This window comes from Tubulanus polymorphus, chromosome 6 (assembly GCF_964204645.1).
Source record: "Tubulanus polymorphus chromosome 6, tnTubPoly1.2, whole genome shotgun sequence".
Taxonomy (NCBI): domain Eukaryota; kingdom Metazoa; phylum Nemertea; class Palaeonemertea; order Tubulaniformes; family Tubulanidae; genus Tubulanus; species Tubulanus polymorphus.
In genome coordinates, this window is record NC_134030.1 from 5,925,774 (window position 1) to 5,944,907 (window position 19,134).

General features: G+C 38.4%; 1 protein-coding gene across 1 annotated transcript; it reads left to right on the forward strand.

Annotated features, from left to right (window-relative positions):
* The first annotated feature begins 8,949 nt into the window (after nucleotides 1-8,949).
* On the forward strand, nucleotides 8,950-18,238 carry LOC141907267 (brain-specific homeobox protein homolog). The gene is made up of 3 exons (XM_074796866.1): nucleotides 8,950-9,196; nucleotides 14,998-15,182; nucleotides 17,834-18,238. The coding sequence occupies exons 1-3, from the start codon at nucleotides 8,950-8,952 to the stop codon at nucleotides 18,236-18,238; spliced, it is 837 nt and encodes a 278-aa protein (XP_074652967.1).
* The last annotated feature ends 896 nt before the right edge of the window (nucleotides 18,239-19,134 follow it).

The window sequence follows — 19,134 nt, forward strand, 5'->3', positions numbered from 1 at the left end:
AACCGACGACGTGACGGAGTACGGCGGAAAATTACAAAAATAACAGCACCATAATTGTCACAATTATCTTTAATTTATACCGCATCGCATACACGTATCCGCCTAGGCATTTTCGCTCTCTGATGTTTAGAAGTAATTATTCCCAAATAGCGTGGAATCACCTCAATTTACCGTCGCCCGAGTGAAAACTAGTTCGGCGCAAATTGCGTTACCTGCAAGCTTAAATCATTTACTTTGACTAGCAAGAAGCACGCGAACGTGTGAAAATGAAAGCTAAACGCAGTGGTAATTCCTCCGCGATGCCTCAATTATTAGTTCTTATGCGAAAAGATCTGTTTATAGGCGACAAGAAAGCGACGCGACACAGTACGAAAATTGCCGAAGATTAAAGGAGACACGCTTTTGTGATTTGTCGGCAATGTGATGGAATTAGTATCGCTGAGTTGGCGGTAGCCCTCTGACGACTATCACTGCGAAAGGATAGGAACTCCCCTTTCCTCTGAATGGTTTGTATAAATTGCCGCGGTCTTGATGTATATCTACTTGTTTGCAGGGTCCAAAGCTGTCTCAATTCATAACAAAACGTTCATTCCGCGTTTACGAGAATCCCGGAACAGGTCCTTTTCGATAATTTGTAGATATTTCAGTTCACTTTCGTTTTTGCTAACAGCAAACCTTCGTCTGGGCATAGTGATATTCGTACACAGGTGAGTTCCTGGTGAAGAAGTGAGGAACCGAGCTTGCAGTGGTCGCCCGCGGTCACGCCGTCTCTTCTTTTTCCTAAATTTCCAGCCAACCTGCCGTCTCTCAAAGGAAGACAAGGATAATGAGAAAAATCACCGTAATAACGCCGAGAACGAGATACCAGGCTCGCGTCCGTCGACAAGCCATTTTAAGTTATTGAAATCCGGTAGCGCGGATTATTACAGCAAATTGTCGCAAATTACGCCTATTTTACGAAGGAGCACTCGCGGCGAAAACCCGCCGACGTCGCCTATCGTTTATACCACCTTCAAAGATGTAATCTTCGGTAATGGCGCTGAAATTTGTCGAAAATTACCAAATTGCCAGTTTATACAAGGAAAATTAGGGGTGTTCCTGGTTCGACAGTAAACTGTCATATACATTAGCAGCATAAGATGCAGGGTTGTTATGTGTCATTTGTACTTCCGAGATGGGATGAAAGAAGCCGCCAGGTCTCTACGCGCCTCACGAGCATGCCTTTACCTGACAATTACACGTTTTTTACAGGATTTTCTTCTCTGTTGTCGTTTACGCGCTGGTTTAGTTTATACAATGTCGTTGCATTTACCCTACGTACTAACATAAAGGTAAACGTTAGGGGACATTTCCGAAAACAAAACAGTTCTATGCTAGCTTTTGATGATTGATATTTTGGATGCAAGTGGTACCTTTAAATGGCTACATATTTCTATTAATCCGATCATTTGAATATGATATCTATCGCACGCAATCCGCCTACTCTCCGCGTTAATTCATGTCAACTGACGATAAATGATTTATGCTTCTTGAATAAATATGCTATATCGGGGCTAAATAAGACTTGATTTACTTCACAACACACGTAAGAAGCGATCCCTTTGTAGATAAAGGACTGGATGGAATCTCATCAATTCGGCTTCGGTTTGAAAAGGACCGTTGAAATTCGTCTGCGACGCCGTATCGCTGATTTTCAAGTTACACGTCGCATAATTGCAATAACTAATACTCATAACTCCACATACTTTTCCAATCAAGAGTCCAATCATTGAACATATTGGAATGTCATCGGGCGGCATCGATCGCACGACATAAACGCTTTCGGTTTATTCCATTCGTTTGGCGAAGATAGTTTACACTTGATGTTCAGATATCGAACTGCGTTCGGGCGTCAATTAGCCGTCGAATCTGTAGATCACGAACTTCTAATTAAGGACTCAGATGCTCTAATTTATCTAGTTATGTAGTTACACGTCGCCAGATTGCTGATTTATTCCTCCACAATTGGACCACGGTAGAATGAATTGTACGTTCATTATTTGGATATTCACAGATCGCGACCTGTCCGGAAAGTTGTGATATTCGAATTATCATGCAATGATCATACAAAATCAAGCACCCCAGCACTAGTACATACAATATCAATTCTTATCCATATTGTATAGACAGAGATAATATAGAGTTATTAACTTGAGATATAACGGTGAAACAACTGGTCTGAAGGTGTCGCCCTCTACAATTTTACAGCATCAATGTTTCAGAACGCTTTGAGAAATTTCATTTCAAAAATATATTGAGGACATTTCAGATGCTGTTCAGTTTCGGACAGGATTAGATAACGAACACAATACGCAAAAGTAGCTTTTGTTTTGTCGGTTGTTTGTCAGATTTCTACACAGAAAATTTAATTCACAATATTACATTCCGTTTCCAAGGGCGGATCCAGGGTAGGGCGCAGGGGGTGCGCATCGCGCATGTTATGTTACCGAGATATTTGAAATTACATTAAATTTATACCTAAAAAAGTTTAAAATCAGACACTTTTCTCGGTATTTCTAAAAGAGTTTATTCCTTCTAATTAGCTTTCGGGTGTTATGCCCTGTTTTAGGGGTAAATCTCTACCTGAATCAAACCCTAGATCCACATCTGGATTTCCATTTTCATCATTTATAAGTAACAAGATGAAAATCTGAGTTTCTGTCTTAGACTGACTCATGTGCGACTGTTCGGCTTTAAACTTGTTGACCAGCGAGAAGTTGGATCCCTCAATGAATCCAAAAAGTCGAAATATCAAATGTTCTGTTTAGATGTGAAATAATTCAGCAATTCGCCTATCGAAATAATCAAAATAATGATAGGCGATACGTTTCAGAACATATTCACATCTGACAGAACTTTTCTTCGTCTTTTTGTCTGGATTTATTGCGGGATTTTCTACTTATTCGTCGTATAGGAAAATATTGTGTGTATGATCGCGACCTTTCTTGGACCTGTGGTGATTGCCGTTCTGTGTTTATTGCGTTGTTTTGCTGTGATTATGCGGCTGTGTATATCAGGGTGTTAATTCACCACGTATTCGTCGCACAAATCATATTACTCCGCACAGCCGCTACTGATGACAACATCTAACGAATCGCCGATCGCCGAGTGCTCTTTCATATTCGCCAATTTCAAAGATTCGCCGGGGATCACTTCCTATTTGCCTTACTAATCCAATCAATCGACAAAAAATTGGCTTAAATTGCTGTTTTTCGTAAGAAGATAAATTTCATTCCATTATTGTCGGGCGAAGATTTATCCGCGAGCTCGCGCGCTCGGGTAATTGCACGGATACTTACTTATTCGGTTCACGCCGCGTGGCGGGTACCTTTTGTGAATACTGCCGACGAGTTATGATTTCTGCAAATTTCATAAACTTCTACTTTGCCGGCAAATTGATCCGCGGGAGTCGCATGCTTTGTGAGATTTGATGATAAAGCGAAGTGCGCGAGATTATTTAGTCAGCGCCTCGTACCCGGCGTTAATAAGAAAATTAAATAAAATTATCCGTAATTTGTTTCTGGAAGCAATTTGCGTGTTGAACCACGAATAAGACTGTAATTTGACGGTGTGAGCAGTTTTGATTATGTCTCCCAGTACGGTGACAATTATGATACACGCATCCTTCTTTTGTGCAAATTAGCAATAGACAAAAGTTTCCAACCGAACACCGGTTCCGAGACCGTTAGCAGTTTCGTGCATGAAATCCGCATTCAATCTCGTCTGCGCGGCTGCAGTCAAACTATCAAATAATGTTGTCCAGTTTGCGACAAATGCGATGCGTATCTTGCACGACAACCACTGATTAGGTTAAACGACTCGACGTAAGAATTACTAATCAATCGTTGATAACTTTAATTCGTAATTTAGCACGACGCCTAGTTGCGTGCGAAAGTTTTGATACTTGATTATTTTGGGATTCGAACCCAACATTTCATTTGCCGGACGAAGCACCAGGCAGTGGAATTCTTTACCCAAAGCCTATTTTGTAGACGATACGATTTGAATAATACGAGAGGAATCTTACAATAATTCCGCCAAAGAGTAAAGTTTTTGAGTAAAAGGTTTACATATTTGAGCGATGGTTTCAAGCCGAAACGTTGCTAAAAATATACTATTTTACTATAGAACTTTTACATCTTTGCCTGAATTATTGTGGGATTTCTCTCGAATTCATCTTACACGTATATCATGCATCTCTTCAACTTACGATTTGAATAAACATTTATGGCGTTCTTAATCATCAGATCATACAACTTATGACTAACAACTCCTGCTCGAAAACAGTATCTCGCAATTGCAAAGAATGTTTTACAGAGAATCGCTCAGTTTTTTACCAAAAGAATTACTCGTTTCGTAAGCGTTCGCAAAAATATCCATAAAAACTTAAGATGTATACATGAAATGTCTAGACGACGGAATTGTAGATCAATTATGCGTTAAATTGGTCTTATACAATTTTCACAGATTGAATCACAATGGACAGCGAAGCACGCGCGCTAACTCATAGGTGAGAGTAACATAGAAATGTGCGAAAATATAATGGCTTCCGCATCTATAGATTGAGATTTAGAATGAGTCCAGTTAATGATGATCGCAATTAATTATCGGTTGTCAGGTTTCACGATATTTCTAGCATCTCTAAAATATGACGTCTTTTCCACGAAAGTGTGATTAGATGATGGATACGTTATTATCATTTGCATCATTATCACCATATTTATTTCCCCATAAAGTCAACATCGTGAAGTAAACCCGAGAACAACAAACGCTGAAATATGAATATTCGAGCGAATGAAACTATTCTTTCAACTCTCGTGGATGGTAACCTCTATTGTTTCCTCTGTTTGACAAAAACCATATACATAATAAGTCCAACTTAATTGAGAATCATTTCCTCCCAGAAATTTAAAGATGTATGGTTTATCTGATCATTTCATATGTCGTTCATTATCATACGCTCAAATATCATTCAATACGATTAAATCTATGATGTACTTTTTGTGATATTGTGAAATAACCACATTCAAACGTGAAAAAAACCCACTATTTAAGGAGTTTTTAAATCAATTCATTCAATCAAGAATTTAAATAACACGACGTTTCTAACTCTCACTAGAGATAGATCATCAAGGCAACTTTAATTTTTTATGGAACAGTTTTTTGATTTTGAAAACTTTAAAATCCATGGGTTTCTATCTTATCATTTTAAATGTTATAGTTTTAGAATGTAAGCTTTTATAACCGCCACGCTATATAACAAAATATATTATCATTATTACTTATAATTACTGTACATTATCTTCATCATTCTATATCATGACGTATTAAAAATACATAAGTTGCCGTTGCCCGTGGGTTCGGAAGTGTTGAACATCCGCTGCCAGAAGTGCGGGCCTCGGTGGTCACTCTCGACCGATGTGCCTAATTGGCTGTAACTAAGTGAAATTTCATCGACGCAAATTATGAATAATTAACGCTTTTTCGCAGTTAATTAGGCTTTCAAAAGGTAGAAAGTAGTTCCGATTGTTTTCGTAATCATAATATCAATCCAGACGTCTGAAGTGTAAGCGGCCAATATCAATCAATCTACAAGAATATTGATTTACAATCACGTTAAAAATGGTTCCTTTTGTTTCTAATTATGATAATGAATCGTAATGACGAAATTTGTAGTAATAATTAAGACAGATCTTAGCTTATAGGGTAATTACAGAAGATATGTAGATTCGATAGATCAACAGTTACTGATGTGAGAATGACTTAGTATTATTTATCAAAATTTACGAAAGCGACTGATAGAAATATGGATCATTGTTGCAATGTTGGTGCACGTGCATCTGTCGATTCAACAGCTTTCAGAATTTCCCGAGTTTGAATTAGTCAATGTAACGACCACATATACGCATGTAATCAGGGTAATTAAAGTCATTAACTTCCATTTTATAGAGAATGTGTTCGAAGAAAACGTCTTTATGATTCGTGTGTGCGTTTAGCTTGTACTTGTCGCTGTGAAGCATTGAAGGAAAGATGGGAATGAGACATATACTTGTCACTAATGTGTTTGTGAGTGACGAACCAACAACGCTTTAACAATGATACAAACGAATTGCCCGTGTGCAGTCTGCTGTGTGGACATTTTACACAAAACCTTCGAGTGGTTTTTATAACCGCGGGAGCCGCGCCCTGTCCTGTCTCTCACGCGTGAAATGAATAGCAATCTAATGTATCTTAACATGGTCAACGTCGTTTAAGTGTGATGATAGAAACAGTGCCACACGGCAGTGCTACCTCCGATTTCAAAATATAACCCTCCGTTTCGCTGTCGGCCAGAGTGGTGGCCAAATAAGTTCAAATTACACCAATCAAATATATCAATGAATACCGAAGGTAAAAATTGATTCCAGACACAAATTGAGCGCACAATTTTAGGTATATTTTAGAAAACGCGATTATAGCATATACAGTTCAATTAATTAACGATATGCGGCAGCGGGAGGCAGAGGGGATCAGTCTGTAACATCCACAGGTGATGCGACGCGCTAAACAAAGCTATAGACATAAATCAAAATTCTAAATATATCATAAGTTGGGATTTGCGTGTAACGGAAGATTAAAACACAAACGCCGCTTCTATCTCCTCATCACAAAGCGTCCAACTAGCGAACAAGCGAACTGAGTCATTGTGTGTAAACCACGAGGGGCTGTCGATCGTACGCGTACCCGCGATTATCAACCGCCTGTAACTCGTAATTAAAAGAGCAAGTGGGATGTAACTGATTTCCGCCGCGACTCTGGATTAGATCCCGGCGAGGATATTTTATTCGCAATTATAACATAATACGATATACCATTGTGATTAATTAGACGACAACACGCAACTGGTTCCGCGCACACCTCGACCACACGATCAATGTTCTCCGATTTTAATTCGTCCACCGGATTAGAAGCCGTGGTTGTTTTCGAGTCCACGATTCAACGCACCCGCCTTGTCGTTCATCTTCAATTGCCAACGCCTGCATTTTATATCCACAGTTTTCCCGAATAAGATTTTAACTTTTTATTCTTAAAACAAGGAATTTTTCCTCCTGTCTATTTGACTAATTTGACTAATTTTGACCTGATTCGCTAACAAATCCGCAACATCTACCGGGAACGAAACAAATGTTTTATTTACAACATCTACCCACAGCCCTTTAGATGCGCACATCCATATAGACCTATAATGTATGTGCGTTTAGTGTCAATGAATGAATCATAATTCAATATTCATCTTAGGCGCGTAGATAATGATAGACGAATAGATTTAGCTTTTATCACTAAAGAAATAATTTGAAAAACCTTAATTAACACCTTCATTTATAAATGACAAATGAATGCCTCGATAAGAGGGTAAGAACTGTCATATCATTTATGAAACTGTTGGTTGTAATTCAGGTTGCTAATATTAAAAACAGCAGGGGTAAATAACGTACTGCGCAGACGGTACCGCCGTAAGAAGATAATAAAGTCATTCGTAAATTAACTGCGAATTAATAATGTCGACTTATGTAATCACGACGTAGTCCACGACAATTGTTAATTCATTTGCGAAACAGTTGCACAAGTGCTATAGACACCGATGTGTAATTTTCACCAAACCAACGCCCCGATGGGATACTAATACAAAATATGCCAATTAATTTGTCGTTAGCCTTTGCATCCCATGAGACAATACGCGTAAAATCATTTTTGATTGAAAATACAAAATTGATTAAACTTCATTTCATGATGGTAATTGCATTGTTGTTGTTTTTTTTGTAATTCTATTTATGCATTTGACATTTCACATATTTCCGATCCAGATTTTTTGGGTGTTTGAAAGAAAGTTATACAACTTCCGATGAGTGAAAGTTCATAAGAAAAATTAATAGCCGATTATTGATAACAGGATATTTTCAATCAGAAAAAAAAATGAAAAGGTAAAGAAGTAAATTTTTTCGAAACCGATTTCTTCGTGTTCCGCTTTAGATGGAAAACCTGCTCGAACGTGAATTACCACAGCATTTTGTCGAGTGGCAGAAGGCTTCCGCGAACACGTTTTTCACAAAGGGCTATCGTAGATCATTAAAAGACGCGCGTAAAACGTCCAGGGACAAGTATCCGCAATTTAATTAGCGATTTCGTTTCTTGAGGGAATTAGTTACTGAAAGAGCAGACGCGAAGCGTAAATGGCACTGAAGGGCTAACGAATGATTTTCATGTAATTACACACCGATCAATTTATTTCTTGATAAAACATTAGCTTTGGAGATTTGATAAGGTCTTAATCGCGTTTAACGCGTCTTTTAGCGCCTCGAAATAAACCTACCGCACTTAATCTAGTCGCTTTGATCGAATAAAAGAGACGAAATAGTGCGTTTGACGGACACCCGCTTTCGTCGTAGTATATAGCGCGCGCATGAACACCGTCTTACGCACAGGCGCAATTAGCCCGTACGTTGCGCGATAATAACGACAACATTATCATAACAATTGACAGGCGTATCAATGCGCCGACCAATGGACATATATGACAACCCGTGAGTGCCAAAATGAGCAAATAACCTCTGATCATTGCATCGAGAGTAAACAACACTTTATGACTCTCCGTTCGCTGATATTTATCTTGTCAAGTTTTGTCCGAATCGTCGAATCTTACAACTTCACGGATTTTCCAAGACGATTTTTTCGCAAACATCTCTAACTTCAAGTGGACTACTAGAATACTGTCATCGATTACAGTACTGATATAGAATACTTATCGTTGTATACCAGAACGAAAATCGTCAACGTCTTAGAAGTGACATCGGACTGTTCTTCGTTCGACTTCGTTTCGAAAAGGTCTTCAAATTTCTTATCGAGACGAAAAACTAGACATCTTTATTCAGAATGAGCGCAGCATTTCCCGATCCTCACTCGGCCCACAGGACGACGTCGTTTTTTATCGAAGATATTCTTCTGAACAAACCGAAGCAGATGTACCGTGATTTTCCGCACATGATGCCCAGGACTCCGCTGGCCGAATACGCAAGTTACTACATGAACCCGGCAGCCTTGTTACACCACCACGCAGCACTGGCATCTCATCCTTACCTGCCGAAACCGGGAGATCATCCTTTCCTCATTCCAACTGCAGGTAAGTTAAAGATAACCCGGCTTTTTTCTTATTGAAATAGCGAACGCTATTCTTTAATAGTCGTTTCCTCTCCGTGAATATTGTCAAAAATATATTCACGAAAGGCTTCGGAATTGTATGTAAATCGTCTTAAGAATTTCTTTACTACCCCTTCTTTGGTTATTTTCAAAATACATCGTGCTTAGATAGATCTTCAATTATTCTAGATAGAATTCCATAATTTTCACGCGCATCACTAGTACATTTTTCGATTTGGTTTTAACTTACAACTTAGGATTTTTATCACCGTGCTATGTGATAAATGACAACTATCGAAAATTCGTAGAATTTCAGAGAGTAATCATAAAAAATCTTTGGAAATGTCTTCTAACTTTTGAATCACAAACTCATCATTGCAATGAAAGTAATCTCGGCATTCTCAACTTAAAATCGGGCTATATTTACTTCGATGAATAACCTTCCATCTTCGAAATATAATAATTAAATGCTAGCTTGCGATAACGCCTAACTGATCATTAAGATATCACTTCAAACACGAAACACTTCCTCAAGATTGTTCATCAATTCAGCCATATGCTCATGAAAAAAACCTGTTTTCTTAACTGCCTCAAGGTGTTTTATCTCACTCCAGCGCGCGCGAGTCAGAGCGTGCTAGAAAAAATTGCCGACGATGTCAAAACTCGGGCTACGCCAATAGAGTCCCTCTGATCGTTTGACCTATATTAATACAGGCTCCAAACTTTTCCAAAATGGCTACCGTTGTCGACACAAGGCATTGGATAGTTTCGGCGCGCAGTGTTAATACCATGAAATCGAAAAAATTACCCGTTATACATTTAACCGTGAATTTATTTGTAAATCTCGGAACTAATCGTGTTTTATTGGATATTCAAGATTATTGTCCAATTTTCGATAGTTTCATTAAATACCGTTCTTTTTGGGATGGCGCAATTCAAAACACGTTTACGGATTATCACCATCAAATGAAGGTAATTTTCGACACATTATAGGTCCCCTATAGCATTCTGCATAACACCTCGTGAAATATTTCGTTTGCACGTTTATGTAGGGTGCTAATGGAAGCCCAGAAGTCACTATTTCTTTGTTTTGCTGGTCATTTCTGAGCGACGAAGTAGGTCAACTTTAGACCAGACAGCTAAATTACTATCGGTCAAAGCAATCAGTCTGTCTAATTGCGCACTAAGACGCTATTACCTAACAATTGAAATCGTCTCAATTCGACTAGGAATAGATCGACCATTGAAATTCCAGCTCGTTATGAATAACGTCCTACTACTTTAGGATGACATACAAACTTCTATGAGACTCATTTCGGAATCTACCGTCGATGGGAATTTTATAACTATAGGCCAGCAGCTAGAAAAGACGCCATTTTGTGCGTTCGGACATTTTAGGTGAGAAATTCGGTTAAATTTCCCTACATTTATCAGATGTATATGAACTGTATCTCCTCCGTACCAAAGATTTCGCGCAGCTTACTGGATTTTAGATCATATAGTTGGTTTAAGGTAACGATTCTTTGATTTAATAACTATGGAAGAAATTGTCATTGCTTTCCCGGCGTGGTCAAACAAAGTGACGAAATTCGCCTTTAAATGCAACGATATCCATAGTATCGATTGATCACTGTATTTTGATGTTAGGATACAAGATGGAATAGATTAGGGTGAGACAAATATCTAAGTCTTTGAAATTGAACCGATTTTTGCGTTATAATGATATTCAAACTAAATTCATTCACCTCTGGATAAACTAAAATGATGAGTTAAACGTCCATTTGCTCGGTCATAGTATGCACCGATTGGGAAAAAGAAATGATTCATTAAAGATCGAGGGATTATGTATTTCGTTTGAACCAAATCAACCAATATTTTCGGCATGAAAAATATTCGTTTTTATGTATGATTTTCCCTATACAAATTGTCTCGTAGATAATATACAACTAGCTTATACAAATATCTTGGTGTCTGATATAAGATTTATAATCTACAATATTTTGGTTAATTAATACTAATATATAAACCTTGTAAGGAATTAGAGTTTCGTTTGAATTAAATCTACCAATATTTTCAGGATGAAATATATTCGTTTTATCGATAGGTTTTCGTATACGAACTTTCTCTTAGATATTTGTGTACGACAAAGGCTTATGAGCTACCGAGGCGATGAGAATATGTTGTTTATGTTATATGAGTCATATCCTACGATATATTGTTTATACCAGGAAATATCATACAATATGATGACTTCGATTTATCAATTATAATTACGAAAACGTAACTATTAGGAATCCGTCACGTATAACAAGTTTCACAGGTTTTTTATTCCTTTTTACATATTTCATGAAATTCAAATAATATATGGTCGAAATCAGTTGATACGATCCAAACAATATTGTCAAAATAGTTGATATGATTGAAACGATAGTGTCAAAGGCCTTTATATTTCTTTTCAACGTATGTTACGAGGGTTTCTGTAAATTTTGCCTAAAAATGTTTTTAACGAATTATAACGATTTATAACGAATACAGTTCAGCTGTTGGGATGTTTTTTGCTATAAGAAACTCTATTCAGAGTTCAATCCCAAATTCTGACGATCTTATAGAATTTTATTGTCGCTAAGATTCCTTGTGTACGCGCTCAGTGACCTACAGTTAGTTATATGCAAATTTTGAATCATATTCACTATTGTCGAGAATCTACATGGGCGTGTTTATACGCGACGATAATCCGCGCGTGAAAACTGGACATCCACATCTCGTAAGAAATCAATCTCCTTCGTCTCCAACATCTGTAACAACGTTTCGTGCTAATATTCACCAACAAAATCGACGACAGTCACGTAATGCGAATTCACGACGTATTTCGATGATAAGAGATGAGCAACGAAATTATGAAAATGCGATAAGTTAAACGTTTTAGAAGATAACGTTAGATGAAATGAAGATTTGATATTACTATTGAATGAGTAATTTCTTTAAATTAATGTCGTTTTAGCAGTATACTTTCATCAAGTTATCACTTTTATTTCACAAATGGCTCGAACATGACGGCATTTAAGATCGAACCAATTTACTTAAAACGATTTATACATTAAACCTATAAAGCTTTCTACCAGAAACATTAATTACTATAAAACCGTTCGCTGCCTGTGGGTTATTTTTTGTCGAAAATTGTCGGAATTGAATAGATAATTACGCGCAGTCGCTGAGGATTAAATCAAAACGATATCTAAAAATTTGTGTTTAGGTTTTGAAAGCTAAATTTCGTTGTGTCAATTAATTTTCGTTCCGTCTTTTCGTCACGTTGTCGCCTTTAATTCAAATCTTCGTTGACTATTGAATTCAAATGCAAATAGATCGGTCGTCTTTGTGTCCTAATCCGGCCCTAAGTCGCCACGTCATTATAAAGTATAAATTTGCCTTTCCCTATAAATTTAACTGACGAATTACGCAAATACCTGTTTTACATATTCTCAAATGTCTTCTTGCTTCTTTTTATCGATCGTATTATGTTTAAATGAATTTCCTTTTGTGGTTTTCTATATAAGAATATGATGCTAGCTTTTTAAAGTAATATTTCTGTAGGGAATATTGTGTATAGCTTATTTTTTCAATTCAATTACATTTTTATCCTTTTCTTTCGCCTTGCGTATTTTGAGCAATATTCACGAAGGATGTCATTTTCAACTTATCTGCAAGTTGATACCGCTTAGAAGGGGACTTGTAAGGGGAAGATTTTTCATGATTTTCGATTCAACGATTTCTAGAATACACAAATTTAACGGAGTTTAACGAATTGAAATTTATTTCAAAAGTTACGTAAACTCTCTGAGATTGTCCGGGAGGGCTTGCGCAACTTGCGGTGCGAGGCGAGGCATAGCAACGCAACCGCTTGTGCTGAGTCTACTGCAGACTGCGGGATTAGGATATCGGATTAGATCTCAGCGATTCGAACGGAAGATGCGCCGAAGCGTTTGGTCGAGGTTTAAGCTTGTGCGTTTATATGTATATATGTATAAACGAATTGATTAGCCGATCCACTCTGTCTCTCTATCTAACCGAAACTATTATCGAGTTGGCATGTCGCCTCTGCAACCGAGTTATGATATTATATCGTACATTATCCACTGAAGCGCAAGATAAACGGCAGATAAGCGTCGCCGACTGCAACCGGATATGCTTGGATTGCCAGCGAATTGTAATTAATTTATACGTAATTCGTCTTGTAGATATGTGACGTGTTGAGTAACCGCTATCAGATAGGATAACACTGCGCATATTAACATGGATGTCCCTCCCTTCATTTCCTCATAAAATAAAGCTTCAATTTGATAATTAAGCTATGAATTTCCTGGACTCCAATCCTAGAAATACAACTGTCACAGTAAACTCACATCAACCATTTTACCAAGGTGTTTTTCATTTATTGTTCTGGAAAATTATTTTCCGAAAAAGGTCGCGTATTTGTTTTGTAAATGATTTGAAGATGGATATTATCTTGATCATCTATGATACGTCATTAAGTACTTCCTTGGAGTAATCATTTGACGAATGATACAAATGATTACTCCAAGGTACTTCTCACTTAGAAAACGGAGACAAGAAACGCTGACATTTCATTAATTGGCATCCACGTTGTCGGCGATTTTTGTTATCTCCAGTCCCTGTGGACTTTTTTAAGAATACGGAATCATTTTAAGCCGTAATGAGCAGTTGGAACGTGCGGTACTTCAGTGGTGTCTTTCCAGATGGGACTAGACCGTCATATTATTCACTTGAACTCGTAACGGATAGGTTTCATTTTCAGTGAAGCGTCGTTCTGCTCTCCATTCACACCTGGGAATAGTCGCCAACAGTGAAACTCGTGCTTTATTATCTGCAATAAGTTGTATCATGGACTCTAATGTGATCTTCATTTTAGAGGCCGTGGTTGTTTGCCTGATTCGTGTCAAAAATCTTGGGAATACCTTATTCAGCCACACCCACTTAAGCATCGTACGATATCTAACCCGTTTTATATTATTACGAAACGATTCTTAAAGTTATTTTCATATTTATCAATATTATCGAATTAAGTGCAAAAGCGCCGTGTAAGACATCTGCTACCTTTGAATTTAGGCCACGTGGTCACTCCGTAAGCTAGCTCCACCACACGGGGACGCGGACCATCTCCTACTTGCCGCAGTAGGCTTCGCCGTAAAAACTCGGCAACCTCTCGGCGTTGGCTAGCATACGACAAAGTCGACGTTGTATGGAACCGGTAATGAAATTACTCGTAGAACCTTATCACGGAAAATAAATTCAATTATTGAATAAGTGGCCGAGATTTCTGAGTGAAACAGCGCGATCTTCTAATTGCCAATAATTTAGTCATTTCGCACCGGTAATTGCTTCTTGGTCGTAGCCGATGTTCAATCTCGTTCTAAACAAACCCGCACACAGTTTCTAAACGTAACTTCTGGAAATCAGGACACAAAGAAACGTTATAGCCGCTTCCCATCCGAACAATGTTAATTACACTCCGAAATATTCCCGAGATTAATCAGTTCAAACGTTCATTAAAACTTTTCTGTTTCAACGCGTATATATAGTGACTATAGAACCATCTCAGCACCGCTGAACTTATTCTATGACAAAAAGGGCGATATTTGCATGCTTATTATTATAATCATTAAACGTTGGTGGAGGAATTGAGTAATGGAATTGACTGTCATGTTATGGAAATGTTTTCCCTTTTATCATCAAAGTGTAACGTTGTATTCTTATACATATTTTCAGGACTCGGTTTTCCATCACTGTTTCAACATGATTCTCCGGGAAAACATTGCCGAAGACGCAAAGCGAGGACCGTGTTTTCTGACCAACAGCTCAACGGGTTGGAGAAACGTTTCGAAGCACAGCGCTACCTATCGACGCCGGAACGAGTCGAGTTGGCCACTCAACTCAGCCTTACTGAAACACAGGTGAATATTTATTTCGTACTACATGGACATTTGTAGATGCTTCTATATCCGTCACAAAGTGGTCCGAACCAAGTGGTGGGTGGGAAATAGTGTGAAGTAGTAGCGCCTTCTAGCGGATTGTCAGCAGCGCCATCTAATGACATTTCATATCGAAAACTACTGGTCGATTAATGAAACAAAGAAAAACTCATGATTTATCTATACTAATTCATTTTATTTGTGGCGAAAGCGTTTGCGCGTTATTAGTAAGCTAGTATCCGAGGTCATCCTGTATTCTGCACCGTTTCCCCTCACTCACCAGGGTATCATTCATGTTTAAGTTACTGTACAATGCATCATTCCCTCCTCGTGTCATAATGCGAAGCCTTTTGACTCTTTTCCGATGTTCCGTTTGTTTCGCCGCATCCGTCATTTTCATCCAGGCAATTAGCACCTGATATACACGGAAACTGTTCGAATCCTATACATTTCCTTACATTGCTGTCTACTTATGTGATTTATTTATACGACTGGACAATTGCTAACGAGGAACATTGTAATGAACTGGCAGACGGTTTAAATATTCAAATAGTTTATCTTCGGTATAAATCGAATGGTGATAACAACAGTTTCTGATGGGAGATGAATTCAATTGTACCGGGATCTTATACAAAGCAAAACATCGAATTGTATTCTCTCGAGTCCCTAGTTTTCTTTAGTTTGGTTTGCAATACATAGGTAGTAAGACCGCGGCGTCGAACTGTTAGAGAAATCGTTACCTTTTAGTACATCAACCTTGTGTTCGAGGACTCATTATACCATTAGCTATTGTCTTAGGACACGCGGCAGGAAAACCATAGCATAATATATTTACCACATACAGATGAAATCGATGTCTTTTGTTTCTGACTGATTGTATAACGACCGTACTCTTTAGACACTCGTAATTGTCCGAGCGTAGCCGTATTAGCGGCCATTCAGATGCTCAGATCAGCCGGTCAAACCGGTAAAGGGTCGAGGGTCGCTGAGTGACCAGTCCAAGAGAATCGCTTCTCCCGGACTGGACACGATAGAATCTTTGTAACCCATGGCAATCATACCAGGGATGTATCTTCATTTCTGATAATTCTAAGTGGTTCAAAATTTACGATTGATATTTCTCATTCGTTTCAATTACCGGTTGCGAATTCAGCTATAGTGTATAAGTATTCAAATTGATTTTCCTACCGATTTTCAATCATCAATTGAAACATCAGGTCGTGATTATTCGTTCTCGTTTTACGTAGAAGGGTATAATAACAGATTAGCGAGTGTCCACGGCACGGGAGTTCATCGACGTTTCGGCGCAGGTGATATTTATCTCGATTGTTCTCACCGCAGTTCCGGCTCCACGACGCCTTGAAATATCGACGCGTAACCGGAGTCAGCTCACCTCTGGGATGGGCGTTGTATACGAGCGCATTCCAATCGGCGCATAGATTTTCCAAACTCATTACGGTTCGTTAATTGTCTTAATGGTTCAAGTAACAGCACCGTGATGGTGTAATTTTCCCCCACGAACTCTACCCGGACGCGGATACTTGAAATCTATTATTGCAGACTAAGTCGTGAGTACGCGCGCCGCCCGACCAGTTTGCCCACGAGCGATATTATTCTTATCTATCGACTGGCCATAAGCGATATGTGAAAGTACCGCAGTCAAACCCCAGTGTCGGCGCTAATCGACCGTCGACCATAATTCTACAAACTAGCACAGAAATTAGTTATTAGTCAATGACTAATAATCGGGAAGTTTTCGAGATTTGATGCTGCGCTTTGCGGGATATCTGGCATTTCTCCTGCGCGTGCTATTGTTTAGGCTCAAGGCAATGACGTAGGAATCTACGTTTGTTCGTTGAGATGGCAAAATAACCAGAATTCTATAAATAAAAAGAAGCATTTTCCATTACAAGGATGGGGTGATTTACAATATGATATTAAGTAGAACACCCCGCTACCATTAAACCGCATAATCTTTTCAATCAGATTGCTCGCAAAGAAATAAACAGCAAAGGTTAGAACCGGGAACATTAATAATCATAGAACGCGAGATCGTGTAATTCACCCCGTTATTGAAACTAGCTATTGTTAATACTACTGAATAGAAGCGATTAAGAAGCGTTTAAGACACCGGTCGTTAACCAGTTCTGACGACAGCGAACACCGACAGGACAGTTTTAACGGTCACTCGTTACAATAAGGGGAGTGCGGCGGAACATGTTTTAAGCTATTTAACATGTTAATAACTCATCCGCAATGGCGATTAAAAGTATTTAAGTGTAAATTGATCATTGTAACAGACTCGGCAGAGGAGTTTTATGACTCGCGTTTGGCCAATTGAAACTAATAACTTCGCGCCACTTAACGTCGCTTCGTTGAACGGTCTTTTGTCGCCGATAAAAATAAGATTATCCCGTGTGTACACGAACGCCCGCAGTTGCGTTGAAAATATTTAAATAAACACTTAAAACGCATTTATATCGCATGTACAAAATCGATTAACGACCAGTGGGGTGTCAAATGAAATTTCTCAGTTTAACCATTTTTGAACGAGCGCGTCATAATTCTAACAAACTAAATCCGTTTTCATCGATGCTTATTCTTAATTTCGTCTTTCATTTCGTGTCTTGCAGGTGAAAACGTGGTTTCAAAACAGACGCATGAAACACAAGAAGATGCAACGTAAATCGTCGGACGATCCGGAAAAGTCCGAAGATAAATCGGATACCGAAGACCTGCACAGTTCACGGGAAGACGACAACGTAAACGACAACGAAAGCGAGATCAGTATAGGCAGCCCTAGTCACGAACGATGCCTTGACGAGGACGACGGAGATGATGACGTCACGACGACGTTGCGCGATCCTGTCGCCAGGTGTCTCCCGATTCCGATCATGTACGCGCATTCGCAGAGCAGCAGTAGCGGAAATAGCACGGCAGCAGCGACGATCACAAATCCGCCGATAGCGCATATGAACTCGGCCATTCAACCCACTTCTTCGTCACACGGGGGCGCCAGTGGTCGTATCTCGACGTGATGAGTATGTGAATCCGGGCGAACATTACCCTGAATCTCGAGTCAATAAAACAAAGTGCTATTGGAACATTTCATTTAAGAAAGAAAAAGAAAATTATTTGATCTTATGTACATTGTGGAAGTGGATTGAGCCAACACATTTTATCATGTCATTCCTAATAATGAAATTTTATTGCATTTAATGAGTGACTTTTTACACTGACGATCAGCACATTCTCCTGTGTTTGTATAAGAATGTTTCCACAAAACGAGAACTTTTAAATGCATGTTTTATACAATTTATTCACCATTACTGATGACGTGTTCATGTTATAGAAACCCCGAAAATGCCTATGATTTTAACCGTGTACCGCATGTTAATGACAATGAATATCAAAGAATTGGAATTTAGATATAACCGGCGAAATATTGTGAAATACTGTATCTAGGTTTGTATATTCTAGCGAAAAAATCTATCTGACTAGAACAAAAATCGTATTATAATTTTACAGCTAGGCTACAACTGCTCAAACGTATGATCGTAGATTTAATTTGAGAATATCTATCACAAATGTTATTTTGAAGAAAATTAAGATGTTCATTAGAAGCAGAGTTCAAAATATTCGGTGTAGTCAAATATATCCACAAATGTCGGAAGCGAATTTTTTAAACACCGCTGTTTTGTTTAGTTTAAATCCACGATTGAAACTGTTTAACCTCTTCATTCGGGTCGAGATCCATCATTCGTTTGAAAATTCCAGTTAAATAAAAATTCCAGTCGTTCGTGAATATCAATAATAAATCCAGTTTGTGTATCCATTGTTAAAGAAAAAAAATCTCCTTAATCCTATCCGAAAAAGCGGCAACAAACACTTGTTAAAATACGAAGATTTTTGATAATCCTTAATGATTTAGAAT